Source organism: Bos indicus x Bos taurus, chromosome 5, assembly GCF_003369695.1.
Source record: "Bos indicus x Bos taurus breed Angus x Brahman F1 hybrid chromosome 5, Bos_hybrid_MaternalHap_v2.0, whole genome shotgun sequence".
Lineage (NCBI taxonomy): Eukaryota > Metazoa > Chordata > Mammalia > Artiodactyla > Bovidae > Bos > Bos indicus x Bos taurus.
This window is the reverse complement of record NC_040080.1, coordinates 20,027,176-20,052,067: the sequence shown is the minus strand read 5'-3', so window position 1 is coordinate 20,052,067 and position 24,892 is coordinate 20,027,176. Positions and strand designations below refer to the sequence as shown.

Genomic DNA, 24,892 nt, shown 5'->3' with positions numbered 1-24,892 from the left:
TTTACTCAGTGATTCTGTGAATTCAACCAGATAGGTAATTTGTTTTTTTTTTTTCTTTCCAGATATGGTAACCTTGTTAAAGCTCAACACTCAGAAAACTAAGATCATGGCATGCGGTCCCATCACTTCATGCCAAATAGATGGGGAAACAGTGGCTGACTTCATTTTGGAGGGCTCCAAAATCACTGCAGATGGTGATTGCAGCCATGAAATTAAAAGACGCTTACTCCTTGGAAGGAAAGTTATGACCAACCTAGACAGCATATTCAAAAGCAGAGACATTACTTTGTCAACAAAGGCCCGTCTAGTCAAGGCTATGATTTTTCCAGTAGTCAGGTATGGATGTGAGAGTTGGACTATAAAGAAAGCTGAGTGCAGAAGAATTGATGCTTTTGAACTGTGGTGTTGGAGAAGACTCTTGATAATCCCTTGGACTGCAAGGAGATCCACCCAGTCCATCCTAAAGGAGATCAGTTCTGGGTGTTCATTGGAAGGACTGATGCTGAAGCTGAAACTCCAATATTTTGGCCACCTGATGCAAAGAGCTGACTCATTTGAAAAGACCGTGATGCTGGGAAAGATTGAAGGCAGGAGGAGAAGGGGATGACAGAGGATGAGATGGTTGGATGGCATCACCGACTCAATGGACATGGGTTTGGGTGGACTCCGGGAGTTGGTGATGGACAGGGAGGCCTGGCGTGCTGCGATTCATGGGGTCTCAAAGAGTTGGACATGACTGAGCACATGAACTGAACTGAACCTTTTTAAGTCAAATATAAAGTGGAAATAATGATGTCTGTCTTGACTGCATCACAGTAGAGCTTGTGGTAAGGCATCTTCAATTTTATTAATAACATATTATACATACATATTCATCCTGCCCATCGTTTTGTATGATGTACTCTGCATGTAAGTTAAATAAGCTGGTGTCAACATACAGCCTTGACATATTCCTTTTCCAGTTTTGAACCAGTCCATTATTCCATGTCCAGTTCTAACTGTTGCTTTTTGACCAGTTTCTCAGGAGGCAGGTAAGGTGGTCTGGTACTTCCATCTCTTTAAGAATTTTCCACAGTTTGTTGTGATTCACACAGTCAAAGGCTTTAGCATAGTCAGTGAAGCAGAAGTAGACGTTTTCCTGGAACTCCCTTGCTTTCTCCACGATGTAACAGATACTGGAAATTTGATGTCTTCCTCTGCCTCTTCAAAACCTAGTTTGAACATCTGGCAGTTTTCCGTTCATGTTCTGCTGAAGCCTAGCTTGAAAAATTTTGAGCATTACCTGGCTAGCATGTGAAATGAGCTCTATTGTACAGTAGTTTGAACATTCTAAAAGAAGGGCACTGCCCTTCTTTGGGAGTGGAATGAAAACTGACCTTTTCCAGTCCTGTCTGTGGCCACTGCTGAGTTTTCTGCTGACATAGTGAGTGAAGCAGTTTAAGAGCATCATCTTTTAGGATTTGAAAGAACTCAACTGGACTTCTGTCACCTTCACTACCTTTGTTTCGGGCTTCCTAAGGCCCACTTCACTTCACACTCAAGAATGCCTGGCTTTAGGTGACTGACCACATCGTTGTGGTTATCCAGGTCATTAAGACTTTTTTGTACAGTTCTTCTGTGTATTCTTGCCACCTCTTCTTAATCTCTTCTGTTTCTGTTAGGTCCTTGCTATTTCTGTCCTTTACCATGCCCATTCTTGCATACAATGTTCCCTTGATAGCTCCAATCTTCTTGAAGAGATCTTTAGTCTTTCCCATTCTACTGCTTTCCTCTATTTCAGTATAAGTATGCATTTTATTAATATAGAAACCTTTTTAATAATATTTCAAAATATTTTATATATCAAGAAATTTTGGACCAAGCAAATCTCCTTCAAAGAATTTATCATAAGGAAATAAATGGATTCCTATATGATACTTATTTCAAAAATATTTAAAATAGTAAAATAATTATAAACAACTTTAATGTCTATATATATGAGCTAGGTTAAATTATGGTACATTTATACTATACACTTAGCAAAGGAAACAGCAACCCAGTCCAGTATTCTTACCTGAAAAATCCCATGGACAGAGGAGCCTGGGGGGTTATTAAACAATACTACAGAAAACAATACAGACATTAAAAACAATAATGTAGTGCTACAAATATTGCTATAAAGATCTACAATGTTATTTTTTTTTAATTTTATATTGCAGTATAGCCAACTGACCATGTTTTGATAGTTTCAGATGCACAGCAAAGGGACTCAGCCATACACATACATGTATCCATTTCCTTCCAAACTCCCCTCCCTTCCAGGCTACCATATAACATTGAGCAACGTTTACTGTAGTATACAGCAGGTCCTTGTCAGTTATCCATTTTAAAAATAGCAGTGTGTACATATCTATCCCAAACTCCCTAACTATCCTTCCCCACATCCTTCCCCATGGCAACCATATATTTATTCTCTAGGTCTGTGGGTCTGTTTTGTAAATAAGTACATTCATATCATTTCTATTTAGATTCTGTATATAAGGGATGCCAAACAGTATTTCTCCTTCTCTGTCTGACTTACTTCACTCAGTATCACAATCTCTAGGTCCATCCATTTTGCTGCAAATGGTGTCTTGTTCTTCTTAACAGTAAGTAATATCCCACTGTGTATATGTACTGCATCCTCCTTATCCATTCCTCTGTCAATGTACACTTATGTTGCTTCCTTATCTTGGCTATTGTTAACAGTGCTGCAGTGAACATTGGGATGCATGCATCTTTTAAGACCATGTGTTTCTCAGGATACATGCCCAGGACTGGAATTGCAGAATCATATGGTAGTTCTGTTTTTTGTTTTTTAAGGCCTCTCCATACTGTTCTCCATAGTGGCTATACCAATTTACATTTTCACCAACAGTGTAGGTGGATTCCCTTCTCTCCAAACACTCTCTAGCATTTATTGTTTGGAGTTTTTGATGATAGCTATTTTCACTGGTATGAGGTGATATCTCATTGTAGTTTGTTTTACATTTCTCTAGTAATTAGAGATGTTGAACATCTTTTCATGTGTCTCTTGGCTATCTGTGTGTCTTCTTTGGAGAAATATCTATTTAGGCCTTCTGCTGATTTTTCTATTAGGTTATTTTGATGATATTAAGCTGTTTGCAATTTTTGGAGACTTAATTCCTTGTCATTCATATCACTGGGAATATTTTCTCCCAATCTGTGAGTTCTCCTAGTCTTTCTAAATTTTGTCTATGGTTTTCTTTGCTGTCCAAAAGCTTTGGAGTTTAATGAGGTATTATTTGTTTATTTTGGTTTTAGCTTCCATTAATCTGCAAGATGGTTTGAAAGAGATATTGCTGCAATTTATGTCAGAGAATGCTCAGCCTATGTTTTCCTGTAGGAGTTTTATTGCTTCCCATTTCACAATTAGGTCTTTAACCCATTTTGAGGTTATTTTTGTGTATGGTGTTAGAGCATAATCTACTTTTTATGTAGATTTTTAAAAAAAAACATGTTTTTTTAACATGTTGCTGCCCAATGTTTTCAACAATTGAAGATACTGTCTTTCCACCACTGTGTAGGCTTGCCTCTTTTGTCATAGATTAACTGACCATAGGTGAGTGGGTTTATTTATGGGCTTTCTATCCTCTTCCATTAATTTGTAGGTCTATTTTCGTGCCAGTATCACACTGTTTTGAAGACTATAGCTTTGCCCTATTGTCTGTAGTTAAGGAGACTGATTCTTCCAGCTCTGTTTTTCTTTCTCAAGATTGGCTATTCAGGGTCTTTTGTGTTTCCAAGCAAATTGTAAAACCTTTTGTTCTAATTCTGTGAAGAATGCCCTTGGCAATTTCATAATGATTACATGAAATCTGTCGTTTGTTTAGGGTAGTATTGTCATTTTCACAATATTGATTCTTCCAATTTAAGGACATGTTATATCTCTTCATCTCTTTGTGTCATCTTTGATTACTTTCATTAGTATCTATTAGTTTTCTGAGGACAGGCCTTTTGCCTCTTAGGTAGATTTATTCCTAGGTATTTTATTCTTTTTGCTGCAATGGTAAATGGAATTATTTCTTGGATTTTTCTTTCATAATCTTATGTTGTTAGTGTAAATGAATGCAAGAGATGTCTGTGTATTAATTATATATCCTGAAACATTACTAAATTCATTGATTACCACTAGTGGTTTTCTGGTGGCATCTTTAGGATTTTCTATGTATACAATCATGTCATCTGCAAACACTGACTGCTGTCTTTCTCGTCCAGTTTGGATACCTTGTCTTGTTCCTGATCTTACAGGAAAGGCTTTCAGTTTTTCACTATTGAGAATGACGTTTGCTGTGGGTTTGTTGTATATGACCTTTATTATATTGAGGTAGGTTTCCTCTGCCCATCTTCTGGAGCGTTTCTTTAATCATAAATGGGTATAAAATTTTGTCAAAAGCTTTCCTGCATCTTTGGAGATGATCATAAGGTTTTTATCCTTCAATTTGTTAATATGATGTATCACATTAATTGATTTGCATATATTGAAGAATCCTTGCCTCCCTGAGCTAAATCCTACTTGATCATGGTGTATGACCCTTTTAGTGCATTGCTGGATTCAGTTTGCTAGTATTTCATGGAGGATTTTAGCAACTATGTTCATCAGTGTTATTGGCCTATAATTTTCTTTTTTGAAATACCTTTGTCTGGTTTTGGCATCACGATGATGGTGGTTTCTTACAATGAGCTTGATGGTGTTCCTCCCTCTGCAATTTTTTGGAAGAGTTTGAGAAGGATGGATGTTAGCTCTTTGCTACATTACTATTATCTGAAGTCTATAGTCTAGGGTTTACTCTTTGTGTTGTGTATGCTACAGATCTTGAAAAATGCATAATGACTTGAATCCATCATTGCAATACCATATAGCATAGTTTCAGTGCCTTAATAGTCCCCTGGGCTCCACCTTTTCATTCCTTTCAACCTCTCCACCTTGGCCCTTCAGACAGATCTCTTCACTGTCTCCATAGTTTTGCCTTTTCCTGAATTTGGAAAGATTACTTGTTGAAATTTACAGTATGTAGCCTTTTCAGATTGACTTCTATCACCTAGTAGCCTGCATTAAAGGTTCTTTCATGTTTTTCTTGAATTAAGTGCTTCTTTGTTAAGTCCCAGGATATTATGCCATTGTTTGGAGAGTCTAAAGTGTGTTTAGTCATTTATATATCGACAGGCATCTTGGCTGTTTCCAAGTTTTGGCGATCATGAATACAACTGCTAGAAACATACCTGTGCATATTTTGCAAAAACATTCGTTTTCAAATTATTTGTGTAATTTTTGGATCATATGATGAGCATATGATCAAAAAGTGAGATTTTTGGATATGATGAGTATAATAATGTCTTAAGAAACTGCCAAACTGTCTTCTAAAGAGTCATCTGCTTTTTATTATCAACACTTGGTGAAACTTCTAAATCATTTCAAGGACTAAAGTAATTCACTAGAAAAAAAAATTGTTCAAAGGCCACTTTCTGCAGTTACTGTCTTGTTTTAAGAATATGTTTGTAAAGTCTAATCCAACTGAACCAACCTCACTGTGGACAGATTCTTAGCTTTGATATCTGATCACCCCAAAAAAGGGTGATGAAAACAGGTGATGACATATTGAAGATCATTTAAAAATTAAAAAGAAATATCCATGGTTCACACATTCAAAATGGAGCCAGGTAGCCATCCATGGATGTGGTGTCAGACATATTCTTAAATCTCTGAGAACTTGAACTTTAGGGACTATATCAAACTCAAGAATACCACCAGCATTTTTTTTTTTTTGGACATGCCCTGTAGCATGCAGATGGAATGTGTGCCCCATGAAGTAGAAGCTTGGAATCTTAACCACTGGACCACCAGGAAGATCCCAACGGTTCTCAGAACAATGTCTGCAGCTGCAGGCCAGCTACAAACATAATTTCAAAGTACCCTCTTCCCCTACATGCAACTATGTAACCATTTTGACCTCCAATCAATTCTTACTTAAAGAAGCACCTTTATTTCTTGCCAACTCCAATCCTAATTCTTGACAATTTATGTAGCATTGTAGTTTGGGTTTTTATACATTTCCCCTATTTTGTAATCCAGGGGTAGTTTCAATGATTTTGATCTGTGGCTCCTGAGAGATAACACTCCTAACAAACCACAAATCAAGGCCTTCTGAATATGGATGTGTGTCCTCAACCAGAGTTTTTGTCCTGGTCACCTCAGGACAGAAAAACCAAGAAGTCTTGGTTACCTCAGATTGAACCTCAAAGAGACAAAGCCTGTCTGCATCTCTGCTAGGCCAAGGTGATTTCCAGGCTGTGACACCTTCTGCAGACTTTTTTTTGCTCTGCCAGGAAGGCACCCAGAGTGGCAGACAGCCTGAGCAGAGGTTCATTCTCTTAGATCCACCAGTAGTCCACCAGCCCCCATCAGACATTTGGCAGTTTGAAGAGGAGCCCAAGACCAGCAACCTTCAGGCATCCTGTTTCCTCCTGTTCTGACTTCCTCTTCTGGCTTGAAGCCCTGAGAAACAAATCACAGGAAGCAGAGCTGGATTGAAACAAAGCCAGTAAAAAAAAAAAAAAAAAATCAATAAATAAAACAAAGCCAGTATGTGACATCCAGACTGAGGGATACCTAGTGTAATCTGGTCTACCGTCAGACTTATTTTCTGGTCCCTGTATCTGGTGCCTCCCCCATGTCTGGGCAGAAGACTGAGGCCTGGAAGTGAGAGACTACCCAGGAGAGGCCGTGGATGGTGAGGGGTGTGTGTGAGGATCCAGGAAACCGGAGGGCGTGGCAGTAGCAGCAGTGTTTGCAGTCCTGAGACCAGCCGACCCCTTTGGCAAGCGGCAGCCCACAGTGAAGAGGATCTGCCACCAGGAGCGCCAAGGAGAGGATGAAGAAACTGCCTTCCCTGCTTTCACTCGGCCATGACTGAACCCATGTACAACTCCCTGTGTTTTTGTCTTTTGAAGTAGAATGCCAGCTCAAGAGTCAGTCATCAGGAAATATGAAGATGCAGAAACAAATACTAGGTGTTGGGCTGGGGAATCGGTAGCAGTTTAGATTATAATTCTGCCATATGGCTGAATCACTGAACTCCAAGTTCCCTGAAAGATATAGACAAAGGCATGACACACATTCCTAAGGTGTTTTTACAGAAGTGGATCCTCTCCAGATGAAAACTGCTGACCATCACAACATTGATCCTAGACTGGTTGAGACCAGAAGACTGAAGATGCTTGAAACTTCATCTGGATGCCAACCAATCTGAGAATTGTCCTTGCTCTGCTCCTTGAACATTATAAAACTCCTCATGACCACATAGTCTTGAGGGCATTAGCCTGCTCTGGTCCCCTTTGCCTGGAAAAGAAATTAACGGCTATTCTTTTGTACTTCACCCAAAACGGTCTCCATGTTTCTCCTTGGCATCCGTGAACAGAGGCCAAGTTTTGGCAACATGACCTCTCCAGGGCTTTGTTTCCAATGTGAGTATCTGATCTAGTAACTAGTATCTGAACTAGTTACCTAGTAACTAACTAGGTATGTAACATAGTTGCTGCAATAAATAACCTCCTAAATTTCATTGATAGCACAGTATATATTTACTTATCTCTTATGCAGGAATGAGTACCTGGCCTGGACAGGTAATTTGGGAAAATATAACCTGATTTCTCCCCAGATAGCTGTGCCCCTAAGCTGCCCTCTGCATGGGAGTTTGCAGAATGTTAGCAGATGACTGGGAGATTCCTTAGGACAGGTCCTGTGGTCTGGGGATTAAGGGCTTTGAAAAGCTGGGAGAGGGTGGCCAGTGTTCCTAGTGAGCTGGTTAAGGATATTGCCCCCTTTTTTTTCTCAATATAGCCTGCCCCCCAGGAATGGCATCTTAATTGGAAACTAGAGATCCCTCTGGAACTGGCCTGAATCCCCCTCTTTTCCAGGAACACAAATGTCCAATGTTTTGGGGGAGATTTCTCTTTAAGCTTGGTTTGAATGTCCTCAAGGTCTCTCTGGCAAAATAAATGTGTTTTAAAAGAAGTTCCCCTCTTGGTGTCATACAGGTTAAGTGAGCGTGGTTACGTGTTATGTGTTGTGAGTGTGGTTAAGTGTTATGTGTTGTGAGAGTGGTTCTGTTAAACTGGCCTGAGGTGATCTTCTAGAGGAGCTTCTCTGGTCCCTTTAATTTGGAATGAAGAATCTTCATTCTGTTGGGGATCTTCCATCTGTTGGGGATTTAGTTCTATAAAGGGCTTAAAGATATTGTTATACATATATATGCCTCGAGGTAGAACCAGGATCCTTCCCCAAGCCTGCTCTTTTGTTTCTTGGCTGTTCCTCCTCCCTTGTCTTGTGTCCCTTTCCTTCCCTGATTAGCACCTGTTCTAATCTGCTGTTTAGAACTCAAGGGAAAATTTGAGAAAGTAACACTGATATATATAAACTACCACGTGTAAAACAGATAGCTAGTGGGAATCTGCTATATAAAACAGGGAGACTAGCCTCTTGCTCTGTAATGACCTAGAGGGGTGTAATGTGGGGAGGAGAGGTGGGAAGCTCAAGAGGGAGTGGATATGTATGTATATGTATATATATATATATATATATATAGTTATGTCTGATTCCCATTCTTGTATGGCAGTAACAAACACAACATGGTAAAACAAGTATCCTCCAATTAAAAATAAATAATAAAAAGAAATACCATAGGAAAATGTAAAAAACTATTAAAAAAAAAAAAGAACACAAGGAAGATCTTAGGGCTGGAGTCTCTAACCTACAAACAAGAAATGGGGGGCAGAAAGACTTCCCTACCCAGGAGCCCCACAGGGTCCTGCTCGGTTTCATTCCTGGGTTGGTTTTTTTTTGGGGGGGGGGGTCACTTTCTCCACATCAGGGGTCATACTTCTCTGCTTCTGTGCCATCTTTGCACTCCAGAGATTGTGAGTTTTTACCTTTGGATGTTGGGTATTTTTGCCTTTCTCTAAATATTCTTGAATTTGTTCCAAGTGAAGTTAAATTATTTGAAAGCAGTTCTATCCTTTTGGGTCTTCCTTTTAAGATTTGGGTAAAGGAAAAATCCAGTTCTTCCTCATTGGCTTTTCTTTCCTGTGAATCTCCATTATTATGCACACAGACCTCTTCACTTCTGACACTTCTGGACACCAAGTGCACAAGACTTCCCTACTAAACAAACGACTGTCTGTGACACTAGCCTGGCGTTCCACAATTTAGCTCACTTCTAACACTATCAACCTGGAGATAGCATCAGATCCCACAGGTTAAGAGCTCAGCCCCACAAGATTGCCCCCCCACCCCTACCTCAAGATGCCAATGCAAGTGGCAGGACCCAGGTTACAACTCCTGTTCAATTTGCCTACAAATCAAAGAGATTATGAACCCTTCTCGATTTTGATTAATTTGCCAGAGTGGCTCATAGAGCCCAGGGGAACACTTGTGCTTACCAGTTTATAAACGGGTGTGATAAAGGACACAGACAAACCACTAGATGTAGAGATTATACAGGGTGAGATCTAGGAGGGTCTTGAAGGTAGGAGCCCACACAGTGCCAGTCCCTGCACACAAGAAAGACTTTTCTTTGCCAACACATTCATGGATATCTCTGCTGTGTATACTTCACATTCTTTCTTTCTGCTGTGTGCTGTGCTTAGTTGCTCAGTGTTGTCTGACTCTTTGAGACCCCATGGACTGTAGCCTGCCAGGCTTCTTTGTCCATGGGGATTCTCCAGGCAAGAATACTGGGGTCAGTTTCCATGCCCTCCTCCAGAGAATCTTCCCTATCCAGGGATTGAACCCAGGTCTCCTGCATTGCAGATGGATTCTTTACCAGCTGAGTTACCAGGAAAGCCCAAGAATACTGGAGTGGGTAGACTCTCCCTTCTCCAGGGATCTTCCCAACCTAGGAATCAAACTGGGGTCTCTTGCATTGCAGGCAGATTCTTTACCAGCTGAGCTACCAGGAAAGCCCCCATGTATACCTATCAGAGCTCAAAAATGTAGATTACCTTAATAGAGAAAAATTGTTTCTCATGGGGATAAAAAGAGGTAAAGGGTGGGAGGCTAGAACTTTCTTTCCCTTCCATCCAATTTGTTCTTCCTAAATAAATTCTAATATTACATCTTTTTTTGCCCCTCTCTCTTTCTGAAAACTGACTTTCCACCTTTGTTATGGTTGTGAATAAAACGCTTTTGATCCAGAGATGTGCATTAAAATACATTTGTACAGAGAGATGTGCTGGGAAATGAAGCTTTCTTTGAGAGGCCATCATTTGCCAATCTTCATCTGGCTGCTGTGAGACCACTGGAAAGCACAGCATTGTCTGCACAAGGCTGGGACCGCTTCTTCACCACGGGGCCTCTTTGTCAGTCAGTCTCTGTTGTTTGTCATATCGCAGAAGTTTGTCCAGAAGATCTAGGGCCTCAGGGCTGATAAGGCTTCTGTTTTCACTATGGATAAAATGTTTCCAGCGTTTCCATGAATGTTGTCCAAAATATCGTTGAAGTGTAGATCTAGGTCTATGTGATACTTATTCCGATTCCCACGTAGCTCCTCTGTACCCAGAACTTTGGCGATGTGAACAAGCTGGTCATAGTCCTCCTGTCCATGAAAGAAGTGCATGCGTGCTAAGTCACTTCAGTCATGTCCGACTCTTTGCAGCCCCATGGACGGTAGTCCACCAGGCTCCTCTGTCCATGGGATTCTCCCAGGCAAAAATACTGGTGCGGGTTGCCATGCGCCCCTCCAGGGGACTTTCCTGACCCAGAGATCAAACCTGAGTCTCTTACATCTCTTACATTGGCAGGCAGGTTCTTTACCACTAGCGCCACCTGAAAGCAGGGTTCCTTTCGAAAGATCATGCTTGCTAACATACAGCCCAAACTCCACATATCCAAGCTGTACTCATACATCTGCTAGTCCACAAAGTGCTCTGGTCCCATGAAGTACCTGGAGGTCACTTGGACATTGTAGTCCTGGGCAGGATGATAAAGTTCCCCTCCAGACCCCAGTATATCAGTCACAGTTTTTCTTGTGGTGCTCTTTCATGACATCGTGAGGTTTCATATTCCTGTGCATATTCCCTTGATGTGGCAAGTAATTCAGAGCTTTAAGTAGTTATAAAATAAGGGTATTTTTTTATTAAGGACATGTAAAACCAGATATCAAAATCTGTCAGGATATGGGACAGATCTTAAAATCTGTATTATTGATATATTCAAATACCAGAGCTGGTCTTTCCAACACAGAATCCTTCATGGTGTTAACCAGCTAAATGATAGTTGTTCCACCAGGAGAGTCCTCCAGAATGGTCAACTTCTCGTTTTTTCATTTTTTTCTTCCCTGGCTTAAGGATTTTTAAAATCACTCTGTCACTGTTGGTGATGTTAACGGCCTCAAATACTTCACTATAATTTCCCCGACCCAAGTTTTCCAACCAGCTGGTTTTTGTTGATCAGCTGCTTGGTCGTGTCCGACTCTGTGACCCCCATGAACTGCAGCATGCCAGGTTTCCCTGCCCTTCACCATCTGCCAGAGTTTGCTAACACTCCTGTCCATCCAGTCAATGATGCCATCCAACCATCTCATCCTCTGCCACTCCCTTCTCCTCCTGCCTTCAGTCTTATCAGGGAGTGAGTCAGTTCTTTCCATCAGGTGGCCAAATTATTGGAGTTTCACCTTCAGCATCAGTCCTTCTATAAATATTCAGGGTTGATTTCCTAAGTTTAGGATTGACTGGTTAGGTGTCCTTGCTGTCCAAGGGACCCAGCTGGTAATCATCTTGATTACCTCAGCGCAGTAAGTGCTCCTAAACTTCCTAGCCCCTGTAGGAAGGCTCTGTACGTCATAGCCCCTGTAGTCCCTGTTGCTCAAGGGAGGCTGGCCAGGCAGGCGGAGGCGGGGCCGGCGGGGCGGAAGCCCAGGCAGCATCCTGCGGGCGGAAGCCAGGCCAAGGCGGCAGCGGGTTGGCAGAGGCCGAGGGGGTGGCCAAGCGGAAGAGGAGGTTGACGTCACTGCCGGAGAAGGAGGAGCGCAGCTGGCCCAGGGGCAGGCAGCCACACCAGGGTAGGTTTGCGAGGGGCAGGCGGGCGGCGGGCCTCCAGGGTCGCTGGCCTAGCTGCCCAGTCTTTGGAGCAGCCGGAAGCCAGGCGTGGCAGGCGGCCCTAGGGCTTCAGGCAGCCTCCCTGGCTTGGCTCTCAGCTGCGAGTCTACCCTGGGGTCATGGGCACCAGCAGAGGCAGCTGCCCCTGAAAGTCACGGGACACGATTTAATCCTTGTAGAAATGAAGTTGCTCAGTCCTGTCTGACTCTTTGCGACCCCATAGACTGTAGCCTACGAGGCTCCTCCGTCCATGGGATTTTCCAGGCAAGAATACTGGAGTGGGTTGCCATTGGCAAATGCCTATGGCAAGTGCCAGTTTGTAGTTGACAGGGTTTTGTTTGTTTTTTTTTTTCCCCCCTCCATCCTCATATACACGTGATCGGTAAGCTGCTGGATATACAAAGGGAACACTGTACCTCCCTCGAGTTCTCTCCCTTTTGTCTCTCTCTCTTCTGATACTCTGTAGTCTTACCCCTGTGCTTCTCCTGTTCACCTCAGGGAATCTCTTGGCATTTTGTTGGTTTCCCTCTGCTTTGGAAAAGATCCTGATACTGGGAAGGATTGAGGGCAACAGGAGATGGGAAGGACACAGGGTGAAATGGTTGGATGGCATCACCAATTCAATGGACTTGAGTTTGAGCAAATTCCAGGAGATAGTGAAGGATAGGGAAGTCTGGTGCGCTGCTGTTATGGGGTTGCAAAAAGTCTGACGACTTAGCATCTGAACAACAAAAACCCACCCCTACAAAGTTGTCTATGGGCTATAAGCTGGGGCAAGTGTAAGGCTCACTGTCCTTCATTGAAAGGTGCGCAGTGATTGAAAAGGATTTTTTCTAACAGTTTTTTTTATTTTTAGTTTTTTCTTTTTAGTTGATTCAGACAGGAAAGTAAATCTGGTCCCTGTTACTCCATTGTGATAGGGAACAAAAGTCTGTGGAGTAGATCTTTCTAAGTTAAAAGCACTTTGCATTTTAAATTTAAGATCTTGTCAACGTTAAATTTAAAGGTCTTGTCAATTTCACTTATCTTGTTGCTGCTTACTCATTGAATGAGAGTTTCCTGCTTTACTTCTCAGTTCCTGTTTTGGCAACCACGTGAAAAGCAATGCCGAATACTCTTGCTTACTAGAAACATTACTCTGACAGAGACTTTGAAAATGTTCCTGAGTGACCCTACCTCCAGAGGAAGTATGGAAGACGGGAGATCTGGTGAGTGAAAATTGATAAACTTGGACAAAACAAAATGAGAGTTGAGGGAGGAGGAACTCTTATACCACCAGCCACTGACAGGATAGAAATTGCACTTTAGGAATATCAGTACTTCACAGTTAACCTCCACAGAAGGAGATACGTTTTGAGAGTCTAGAGGTGGGTGAGACGACAGGTGTGTAATTGTCACATCAGGTGTTTTGTTACTGGCATGTTACTTAAATATTTCTGCACAGATTAGGTTACAGAATTTTAAGAGAAAAATGTTCTCTGGATTTATTTTATTAGTCCTCATATTTTTCCCATGTTGCAGGCAATTTTCACTCTGGCAAGTTACATTATGATATTAAATAACATGTTTATATTCCAGAGGTGATGGCAAACAGATACCAACAATTTTGTAATACATATACTAATAAAAGTTGCCCGTATCTACTGTGTAGCACAGGGTACTCTGCTCAATATTATGTAACGAACTAAATAGGAAAAGAATTTGAATAAAAATAGATTCATTTATATGTTAAAAAAATTAACCATGACACCTATTCTGTAGTCTGATTAAATGTAGTAGTGAGGTATTTAGAACCTGTTATTTGCTATTTGCTACAAAGACAGATTGTATTTAGACCCTGCTTTCAGGACTTCATCGTCTCAGGGACAGACAAATGAATTTACTATCATTTGATGTGATCTGTGCTACAATGCATTTAATGAAACCTAGGGAGTTGGTGATGGCTGCTGCTTCTGAAGTTTTTTTTGACTTGGGCCTTGAATGATGGTATCACATTTTCTGGAGGAATAGGAGTAAAAGTCACAATTTCTTTTTCTTTTTTTAACTTTAAGTAAATACAAAACTGTGTTTTCTTTCCATTGGGCACAAAAGTGCCCTGCAAAGTTTCCTTTTGGAATTAAGGGTAAATGTGATTCAGTAATATCATTAAGTGTTTCAGCTGAAATCTACTAAGGCTCCTATTTGTGTCCAAATAATTTTCTTTGTCTTTCCCTCTGTCTCTTTCCCTCTTTATGTCTCTTTTTCTCTCTCACGAGGTCTGGTATACTTCTGTATTTATATATAGTGTTATTTATATATATATATCAGTTCAGTTCAGTTGCTCAGTTGTGTCTGACTATTTGGGACCCCATGAACTGCAACTCGCCAGGCCTCCCTGTCCGTCACCAACTCCCAGACTTTACCCAAACTCATGTCCATTGAGTTGGTGATGCCACCCAGCCATCTCATCCTCTGTCGTCCCCTTCTCCTCCTGCCCTCAATCTTTTCCACCATAGGGTCTTTTCAAATAAGTCATGTCAGCTCTTCTCATCCGGTGCCCAAAGTATTGGAGTTTCAGCTTCAGCATTAGTCCTTCCAATGAACACCCAGGACTGATCTCCTTTAGGACGGACTGGTTGGATCTCCTTGAAGTCCAAGGGATTCTCAAGAGTCTTCTCCAGCACCACAGTTCAAAAGCATCAATTCTTCTGTGCTTAGCATTCCTTATAGTCCAGCTCTCACATGGCTACTGGAAAAAGCATTAGCCATTTAAGATCCACTATGATCAAAGGACCAGAGTATGAAAATAGAGAGAGAGATAATAACAGAAGTATACTATATATATACACACACACATATATAGTATATATACTCATGTATATACTGTAATAGTTTATATACTGTAATATATACTATATTCTATAATGTATATAATAGTTTATGTATATTATACTTCTCTGTATATACCATATGCTATATATGGTATATATAGTATATAGATAGTATATATGTGTATGTATAAAACACATGTATGTATATATGCATACATATATGTACATACATACATCTAAGTATACTATGTATACTATATATACATGCTATATGTATATATACTATGTATACTATAACATACTATATAGTATACTATATATAGTATACATAGCATACTATGTGTATATATACACGCACATGTACATGTATGTATACATATATGTATGCATATACATATACATGTATGTATACATGTACATATATGTACAGGTATATATGTATAGTATATACATATATGTGTATGCACACGTGAATACGTATACATGTACATGTATACATGTGCATATACACGAACATGTGCATACATGTACACATATACATGCACGTGTACACATATGCATACATACACACATGTACACCGAAATACATATACATACATGTAAATAATGTATACATATACATTCACATATATGCATATGTATATATGTATGCATATATGTACACACATACATATATGGTATATATACTATATACTCTGCTCATGTTGTTGCTGCTAAGACGCTTCAGTCATGTCCGACTCTGTGTGACCCCATAGATGGCAGCCCACCAGGCTCCTACGTCCCTGGGATTCTATAGATTATATATACTATGATTGTTTACATACTATAATATACTACAATTTTCGTTATCTGGTCCTTTGATCATAGAGGATCTTAAATGGCTAAGCTTTATATCATCCTTTTCAGAGTACATTACAAAGTAGTTTATATACTACCAGACATTGTCAGTAGTGATATAAAAATATGAGCATCTTTTAAATATAACCATTTTAGTTCAACAGTTTTGATTTAATGAGAACATCAGAGTATTAATGTAACATAGTGATTGATTATTAAAAGTATTTGTTGAAATACAGTACCTCTCTGGTTAATGTTATTATCGATATCACGGCATTAAAAAAAATTGTAACCTCCTGTCACTTTCCCCTGATGTCAGCTGAGAATTAATTTCTTACTGTTCTCTAAAGAGACTTTTGTTTAATAAAGCCATGACTAATAATTCACAAAAAAAGGTAAACTGCAAAAACTAGGACTATTGGTGAAACTGTTTGGTGTCATTACAGGAGCTCCAAAGAGCTCCGGTATCACAGTTTTTTATCTTTGAGCCTAGAAAGAATTCACTGAGAGGCAAAGTGATGAATAAGTGAAAGTCGCTCAGTCATGTCCGACTCTTTGCGACCCCGTGGACAGTAGCCTGCCAGGCTCCTCTGTCCATGGAATTCTCCAGATCAGAACACTGGAGTAGGTAGCCCATCTCGTCTCCAGAAGATCTTCCCAACCCAGGGACTGAACCCAGATCTTCCATATTGCAGGCAGATTCTTTACCATCTTAGTCACTAGGGAAGCCCTGGTGATAGATAATAAGTGATTTATTAGAATGGAACAATTGTGAGGCTTTCGAGTGGGTGGGCAGTTTCCTCCTGCACTGCAGAACTTACTGGGCTACGGTCAAAGGAAAAGTAGGTGGTGGAGAAGACCTTCTTTCTCTTTCCTGAGTACATGTCATGCTTCCATCATCAGCTCCTCTCTGTTCTTCTGTGAGATAATTTCTAATACCATTTTTCAAACTAGAAATTTGAAGGTTATTGTGTTCAGAGTGTAATATAAAAGCCATATGAATTTAAAGGGAGACAGTAAGAGGACACACCACAGGAGAGTGTAAGGGAAGAAGATATTTTCCTCCACTCTTCTGGTTAAAGAATTAAATTGACACGAGACAGATATCAAATATCAAACAAAAGTTTGCAGACTAATGAAATATATGCACCTTAATGTTGAGAGTTACCTTTTATTCGATGAGAATTTTTAGGTCTTCAAGCCTGGAAGACAATGTCTCATGTAACCCCATAAAAATTGCTCTGAGGAGAGCGGGGAGGAGTCAGGTTATGTAGAAGTTTGGAACAAGGGGCAGGTAATCTGAACATCCAGATTATTGTGATTTAAAGAAAACCAGATATCCCAAGTTAAGGAATGTAGTGATTTCTTTGTACTAGAAAATGCAAGAGTCTGGGCTCACTGAAATCATTCCCTTGATATGCACCTCAGCTGTCTGGGGCTGGTCTCCTGCACTTTTCCTTAGTGCTCATGGCAGGGAGGGCTGCAGCGTAATGACTGCGAGATAGCAAGTATCATTCTCCTTCCTAAGCACACTCAAGGCTCAGAATTTCACATTTGGAGGGTCAAAACTGCTGATGGCTGTGACATCCTTGTTTATTGATATGGCAAGAAATTCCACATCTCAAGTTGAATCATATGTATACATGAGACAGACCCAGGAAAACTGAGTAACTCACCAAAATGGCCAATAGCTTCACCTTAAATAGCATCTTCAGCTAAAGACAAAAGATGTTGGGGGTAGTGATTTGGGACTTCAGAGAGAAGGAAATGGAAATGGAAAAGCAAAAATTTGGTGAATAAATGTTTGCAGGGCTGTGCAAGGACAAAGATCTTTAGGGCCACGATGGATTCTGATCTCTAGGCCCTGTCCAGTCTCCCCCACCCCACTCAGGCCCATATTCTTTGCAGATATTTCTGGTGATAGCTCTCTTCTAAACAGCCCCTCTATCTAAATTTATTAAGACAGATAGGGTGAAGATCAAACATTTTTTCTGGATTTTGGGGGCCTTACTGATTTCCAGGTTGAAATAATCTACATACTGAAGAGACATTTTTGGGGTGGCGAATTTTATTTCCATACAAAAAAACAGAACAGAAGTAAGTAAGCAAGAAAGAGAAATGAAACATGAAACAAGGGAGAGTGTTAGGAGAAAGATATAGAGAAATAAGAAGAAAAAAGGAGGACTTTTAGAATACTGTACTTAGTCACTCAAGTCATGTCTGCCTCTTTTCAACCCCATGGACTGTAGCCTCCCAGGCTCCTTTGTCCATGGGGATTCTCCAGGCAAGAATACCATGACCTCCTCCGGGGGATCTTCCCAGCCCAGGGATCAAAACCAGGTCTCCTACATTGCAGGCAAATTATTTACAGCTGAGCTACCAGGGAAGCCACTTTAGGAGTATTCAGTTCAGTTCAGTCGCTCAGTTGTGTCCGACTCTTTGCAACCCCATGAATCGCAGCACGCCAGGCCTCCCTGTCCATCACCAACTCCAAGGCTTCTCCCAGACTCACGTCCATCGAGTCAGTGATGCCATTCAGCCATCTCATCCTCTGTCATCCCCTTCTTCTCTTGCCCCAATGCCTCCCAGAATCAGAGTCTTTTCCAATGAGTCAACTCTTCGCATGAGGTGGCCAAGTCCTGGAGTTTCAGCTTCAGCATCATTCCTTCCAAAGAAACCCCAGGACTGATCTCCTTCAGAATGGACTGGTTGGATCTCCTTGCAGTCCAAGGGACTCTGAAGAGTCTTCAACACCACAGTTAAAAGCATCAATTCTTCGGTGCTCAGCCTTCTTCACAGTCCAACTCTCACATCCATACATGACCACAAGAAAAACCATAGACTTGACTAGACGAACCTTTGTTGGCAAAGTAATGTCTCTGCTTTTTAATATGCTATCTAGGTTGGTCATAACTTTCCTTCCAAGGAGTAAGCGTCTTTTAATTTCATGGCTGCAGTCACCATCTGTAGTGATTTTGGAGCCCAGAAAAATAAAGTCTGACACTGTTTCCACTGTTTCCCCATCTAGTTCCCATGAAGTGATGGGACTGGATGCCATGATCTTCGTTTTCTGAATGTTGAGCTTTAAGCCAACTTTTTCACTCTCCACTTTCAATTTCCTCAAGTAGCTTTTTAGTTCCTCTTCACTTTCTGCCATAAGGGTGGTGTCATCTTCATATCTGAGGTTATTGATATTTCTTCCGGCAATCTTGATTCCAGCTTTTGTTTCTTCCAGCCCAGCATTTCTCATGATGTACTCTGCATATAAGTTAAATAAGCAGGGTGACAAGGGGCAAATAGGAGATTCGTTGGATAGAGTTAAGTGGAGATTCACATCTTACTCTTCTAACAATGAGAAAAATTGTGGAAGTGTAAACTTAAAAAAGTATTCACAACCTAAAAGTTGAGAGTATTACCGAGCCCAAGTTCACTCTGCTCATCCCTGACAATAGGCTAATAAATCAGAGAGACAAGGTGTTGAGGCAAGGAATATGACTTTATTCAAAGACCTGGCTGACCATGAAGTTGGCTGACTAACATCTTGAAATAACCATCATGTTGGGGTCTGGATGCCAGGTTATTTTATGGATCAGAGGTGGGGGGAGATGAGGAATCAAAGTAAAAAAAAATAATTGATTTTTGTCGGTATCTCTTAGAATAGCAGGCCTCACGCAGAGGGATGTGTTAGTTTCACTTCTTTACGTCAATCTTGGGTGGTGTGACATGAAATATTTGCTCTGATATCAATAAACAAAGATGAAACAGCTCTTTGCAGTTCTGGCCGCCAAATATGAATTTCTCAGTCAGGCTGGTAATCAACAGAGGAGGGGTGCAATTTCCCACACAAAGAACAAGAATGTCATAGTCCTTCACAGATGAGAGACATCAGGCTCTCTCCCTGTGAGCCAAACAAAGGCACCCCAGCCCAAGAGGCAGGCAGAAGTGGGGCAGGCAGGGCTCCCTGAGGCAGGCCAGTGTGTATGCCTGTAATAACAAAAGCAGTGAAATGAGAGTTAAAGTCGAAGAAACAGATCCTGTATGGAGTCAAAATTAACCCTTCCTGGTTACAAGAGTTATGTTTTATTCAGTGGGAACTTTTAGAACTTAAGCCAGGGAGAGAGCATCTCAAATAACCCTGAGAGAACTGCTCCAAGGAGGCAAGAGAGGAGCCAGGTGGTATAGAAACGTTGCAACAAACAGCATGTAGCCTTTGAATATCAAAAGATGTTTTTGTAAATTAAAGAAAACCAGATATCCCAGGTTAAGGAATTTAGCACTTTTCTATGTATGCTGCTGCTGCTAAGTCGTTTCAGTCGTGTCCGACTCTGTGCGACCCCATAGACGGCAGCCCACCAGGCTCCCCCGTCCCTGGGATTCTCCAGGCAAGAACACTGGAGTGTGTGGGGTTCAAGCCCCAGTGGATCCAGGAAATTCGAAGCGGGGACAGCGTCGGCGAGATCAGGAAACAACTGCTTAATTAAATGTTAATTAAGGATATAAGAGTAGTAGAATAAGAATAGCTCAGTGAGGAAATTCAGTGGAGAAAAGAGGCTGAAATAAGGATAGCTCAGTGAGGAAATTCAGTGGAGAAAAGAGGCTGAATAATTCAGCCAGAAGGTGAGAGAAAGAACGACATGGGGAGACCAGTTTCGGTGAACAAGGCCCACACTTTATTTTCCAAAGTAGTTTTTATACCTTAAGTTATGCATAGAGAATAATGGGGGAAGGGATAGAGTCATGCAGTAAGCCAGGCTTTCTTCCTGCAAACTTATCATATGCAAAAGTTTAGGTGATTTGCATCATCTTCTGTCCCGGAGGCCTGTTAACATTTTAAGACTCTTCGGAAAAGTTATTTTTCTCTAAAGGTGATTATTCTAAAGTCAGGAGCCAGCCTCCAAAAAGCATTGGATACAGTTGCATTCCTATAGGGCAAAGGTGAGGTGGGCTCAGTCAAGAAAAGAATTAACTCAAGGGTCCAAGGTTACAAACACTGAGGCTACTACTTACATTTCTATACACCCATTATATCAATCAATACACTGCCAAGGACACAGTAGATAAGGGATATGGAGACTTAGCAGCAAACATTGGCCCAACAAGTGAAAAACCCTTCACCAATACAATTTCTAATCAATCATTTAACTACTCAAAGGAATCTCTGTTTAGACAGTTTAGAACATCTCTTGCCTCTCACAGTTGGGAGGCTCTGAACAATCACATGTGGCAGGAAAAACCTATTCAGGCAGGCTAGAGGATTTCCAAAGGAGTTTGTAGGTTGAAACACTGCCACACCCAGGAATTATTAACTGGAGCTGTAAGCTAACTCTTTTTTCAGAGAGAGGTAGTGGGGGACAGCCCCCCGTAAAGTCAGAGGTATAGGTGAAAGCACGAAGCAGAAAGTAGGCACTCTGGTTTTGGGGGTAGATGCTCGAGAATTTCCAGGGAGATTCCTGAGGCTTGATCCCGCCTTTGCGTATGCCAAGCCTCCTTCCTCATGACCTTTGCCACGGGCGGAACTCGCTCCCAGCAGGTGTGGGTTGCCATTTCCTTCTCCAGTGCATGAAAGTGAAAGTGAAGTCACGCAGTCGTGTCCAATGCAAAAGTCTGGTCTCACTGAAATCATTTCTTTGATATGCACCTCAACTATCTGGGGCCAGTATCCTGTGTTTTCATATCCTGAGTTCCTTCAGGGCTCAGCATAGAGAGTGGCTGCAGTCTGAGGGCTACTAGAAGGAGGGATTTCTCCTCTTCCTAAGTTCCTTCAAGGCTCACCAGCTCACCATTCTATGATGACTGCGATTGCTGATTACTGTGGCATCCTTTGCTTACTGTTATGGCTGGAAATCTTCCATTTCTCAGAAGTCATAACATACGGAATTTCAAGACAATTTTGCTTTAATGCAGAACCGGAAAGAATGAAGATGGAAAGTTTCATATGGAGCCAAAATCCAAATGCCATTGTATAGCATTTAAAGAAGTCATTCCTATATTTTTTCTCCCTGCCTAGCATTTAAACTGAGGGTCCTGAACATCCTAGGAGATAGAGGTGCAATGAGTGAAATGTGGCAGTTAAAAAAGTTAGCAGGAACTTCTTAAAAGTATAATTAACATTCAGTAAAATTCACCTTTTGGTGTACATTTCTATGAGTTTTGACAAATACATATAATCATGTGGCCACCGCACAATAAGAGTACCCCCCACACCCCCTAACACACACACACATGCTCTCTGTATATATTTCTTTCCTCTCTCCTCATCATTTGGCAACCAATGATTTGTTTTCTATTTTGATACTCTTGCATTATAAGAATGCCTACAGAGTCAGGCTTTTCTCACCAGCATAATGCATTTGAAATTCATTTATATTGTACTGTATATCAATAGTGTAGACTTAATAAAGAGAGACATTATTCACAAGGACTTTCACAATAGGAAACACTCAGTGAAAAAGATTCTCATTTTTAAGTAAGGCAAGGAGGGGAACAGAACACTGTTTGGAAGGGAGAGCGAGGTGGAAGAGCAGGTGGCATTTCCAAAGTCACACTTCTCACTTGTGTTCTAGGGACATGAGGTAGTGATCACACATGAGTTGGGAAGCATCTCACTGCTTTCTTTAGTGCCCTTTTACATTTTCAGGCAATCCAGAGTTTTCAGAGTCTTTGGGGAAGAGAAAGTCTCAGTAAAATTTACTGAGTCAAAGCAAAATAGTAAATGAGCGATTGTCTAGTCAAGGCTATGGTTTTTCCTGTGGTCATGTATGGATGTGAGAGTTGGACTGTGAAGAAGGCTGAGCGCTGAAGAATTGATGCTTTTGAACTGTGGTATTGGAGAAGACTCTTTAGAGTCCCTTGGACTGCAAGGAGATCCAACCAGTCCATTCTGAAGGAGATCAGCCCTGGGGTTTCTTTGGAAGGAATGATGCTAAAGCTGAAACTCCAGTAGTTTGGCCACCTCATGTGAAGAGTTGACTCCTTGGAAAAGACTGTGATGCTGGGAGGGATTGGGGGCAGGAGCAGAAGGGGACAACAGAGGATGAGATGGCTGGATGCAATCACTGACTCGATGGATGTGAGTCTGAGTGAACTCCAGGAGTTGGTGATGGACAGGGAGGCCTGGGGTGCTGCAAATCATGGGGTCTCAAAGAGTTGGACACAACTGAGCGACTGATCTGATCTGATCTGAACTGAAGCATGGAGTCAAGCTTTTCTTTTTTCTTAGTACAAAGTGGTCTTTATTTACCTTTTTCCCAGCTGAAGGATATTGAATTGTTGCCAGTTTTTGGTGACAATAAATAAAGTTATTATAAATGTTCAAGTATAGGTTTTTGTGTAAATGGAAATTTCCATTCCTCTTGCATAGATACCTAGGGATGGCATTGCTAGGGCATGTGGTGAGGTTATGTTTGCCACACCTCACTGCCAACCTGTTTTCCAAAGTGGCTGTACTGTTGCATTTTCAACAGTTTATGAGAATTCCATTTTTATCATTTCTTCACCATCATTTAGTTTTGTTATTGTATTTGCCACTCTGATACACATCTTGTGGCAGCTCACTGGATTTCATGTTTCCCTAGTGACTGGTTGGAGCTTTCCAGGTGGCTCAGTGATATAAAGAATCCCCCTGCCAAGCAGGAGACATAGGTTTGATCCCTGGGTTAGGAAGATGCCCTGGAGAAGGAAATGGCAAACCATTCCAGAATTCTTGCTTGGGAAATCCCGTGGACATAGGAGCCAAATCCTACAGACAGGGGAGCCTGGCAGGCTACAGTCCATGAGGTTGCAAAACAGTCAGACAAGGTTTAGAAACTAAACACAACAATGACTGGCTATGTTGGTTTCTTGATTCATGGGAGCCAGCAGGAGTGATAGGAGCTGCCTATGGCCACACAAGTCCACAGTCCCTAGGGTGAAAGGTGGCCTGGGTTACCAGGACCCTGCCAGGAGCCTAATCTCGCAGTAGTCACTTGGCTCACTGGAGCTGGCAGACACTGGGGAGAGGGGACCTTGGTTAGTGAGTCTACATGGTGTCACCCAGGGCTGAAGGAGTCAGACTGATGTGATGCTAGAGCAGGTAGACCTGGAATCTGTAGTGAAGTCAAGCACCGTTTTACTTTCTTTTTCCCACAGGGAGAGGGTCTCTCTCTGTGCTGGACTGCAGAGTCCTGAGGGAAGGGTTTGGGGGGCCTGGTCCCCAGGAGTTCACCAGGAGTCAACTGTTACAGGAGCCCCACCTGGAGCTGCTGGAATTGGCAGGTGCAGCGGGGAGACAGGAGCTTGGCTCCTAGGAGCCCACAGGAAACCCAGGGTGGAAGCTGTCTGAGACTGCATTATGTGCCAGAATTGCTGGAGTGCAAGGAGCTGGGATGAGACAGAGAGTGGGTGTGCTTGGAATCCTTGTCTCTTGGGAAGGTCTTTTCATGTGCAGATAATTTTCAAATTACTATTTCTAGTGGGAGGTGAGTGGATACCATGTCTAGAAACACTTTCACTTCTTCCTAATCTCTCTATGTCTTTTATTTACTTTTCTTGCCTATTGGCACTGATAGAACCTCTAGGGAAATGTTAAATTGGATTGGTGAGAACAGGCATCCTTGCCTTGTTCCTGACCTTTAGAGGAAGGCATTCACTTTTTCACCATTAAGTATCATGTTAGCTGTACTATTTCTATGAAAAGTGAAAGTTCAGTTCGTAATTTGCTGGGCTTTGTTATTTGGGATGACTCACGTTTCTCCACATTTTATGTCTATGCATGCATGCATGCATGCTAAGTTGCTTCAGTCACGTTCGACTCTGGGTGACCTTATGGACAGCAGCCCACCAGACTCCTCTGTGCACGGGATTCTCTAGGCAAGAATACTAGAGTGGGTTGCCATTTCCTTCTCCTTTTATGTCTATATCGATGGTCATATCCTTTCTCTTCTCTTGTTCTGTTAATGTGATGAATTACATTGATTAGTTTTCTAATGCTCCTCTTAGAACTTCTAACCAAATTTGTTATTTGTGGAGGTAAATCTGGATTGTGTGCATGTTTCATTTTCATTCTGATTTCTAGTCTGTCTGTCTCTTACTCTCTTATTAGCTCTTCTTACAATAACTGGAAGGCTCTCCAGGTG

At 41.5% G+C, this 24,892-nt stretch overlaps 1 protein-coding gene and 1 pseudogene across 4 annotated transcripts in view; one reads left to right on the top strand and one right to left on the bottom strand.

Moving 5' to 3' along the window:
• The first annotated feature begins 690 nt into the window (after window positions 1-690).
• Window positions 691-24,892, top strand: part of LOC113892444 (C-type lectin domain family 2 member H-like) — a 33,613-nt gene continuing 9,411 nt past the window's right edge. Inside the window, exons 1-2 of one of the 4 annotated variants that reach the window (XM_027541280.1) lie at window positions 691-827; window positions 13,208-13,340. In XM_027541280.1, coding sequence (XP_027397081.1) covers window positions 13,289-13,340 — 52 coding nt within the window. In that variant the 5' untranslated portion in view covers window positions 691-827; window positions 13,208-13,288. Of the gene's footprint in view, window positions 828-4,659; window positions 7,504-12,001; window positions 12,096-12,436; window positions 12,515-13,207; window positions 13,341-24,892 lie in introns of those variants that run through there. The other 3 variants (XM_027541279.1, XM_027541281.1, XM_027541282.1) reach the window with 3 other exon arrangements.
• On the bottom strand, window positions 6,442-11,878 carry LOC113893416 (annotated as a pseudogene).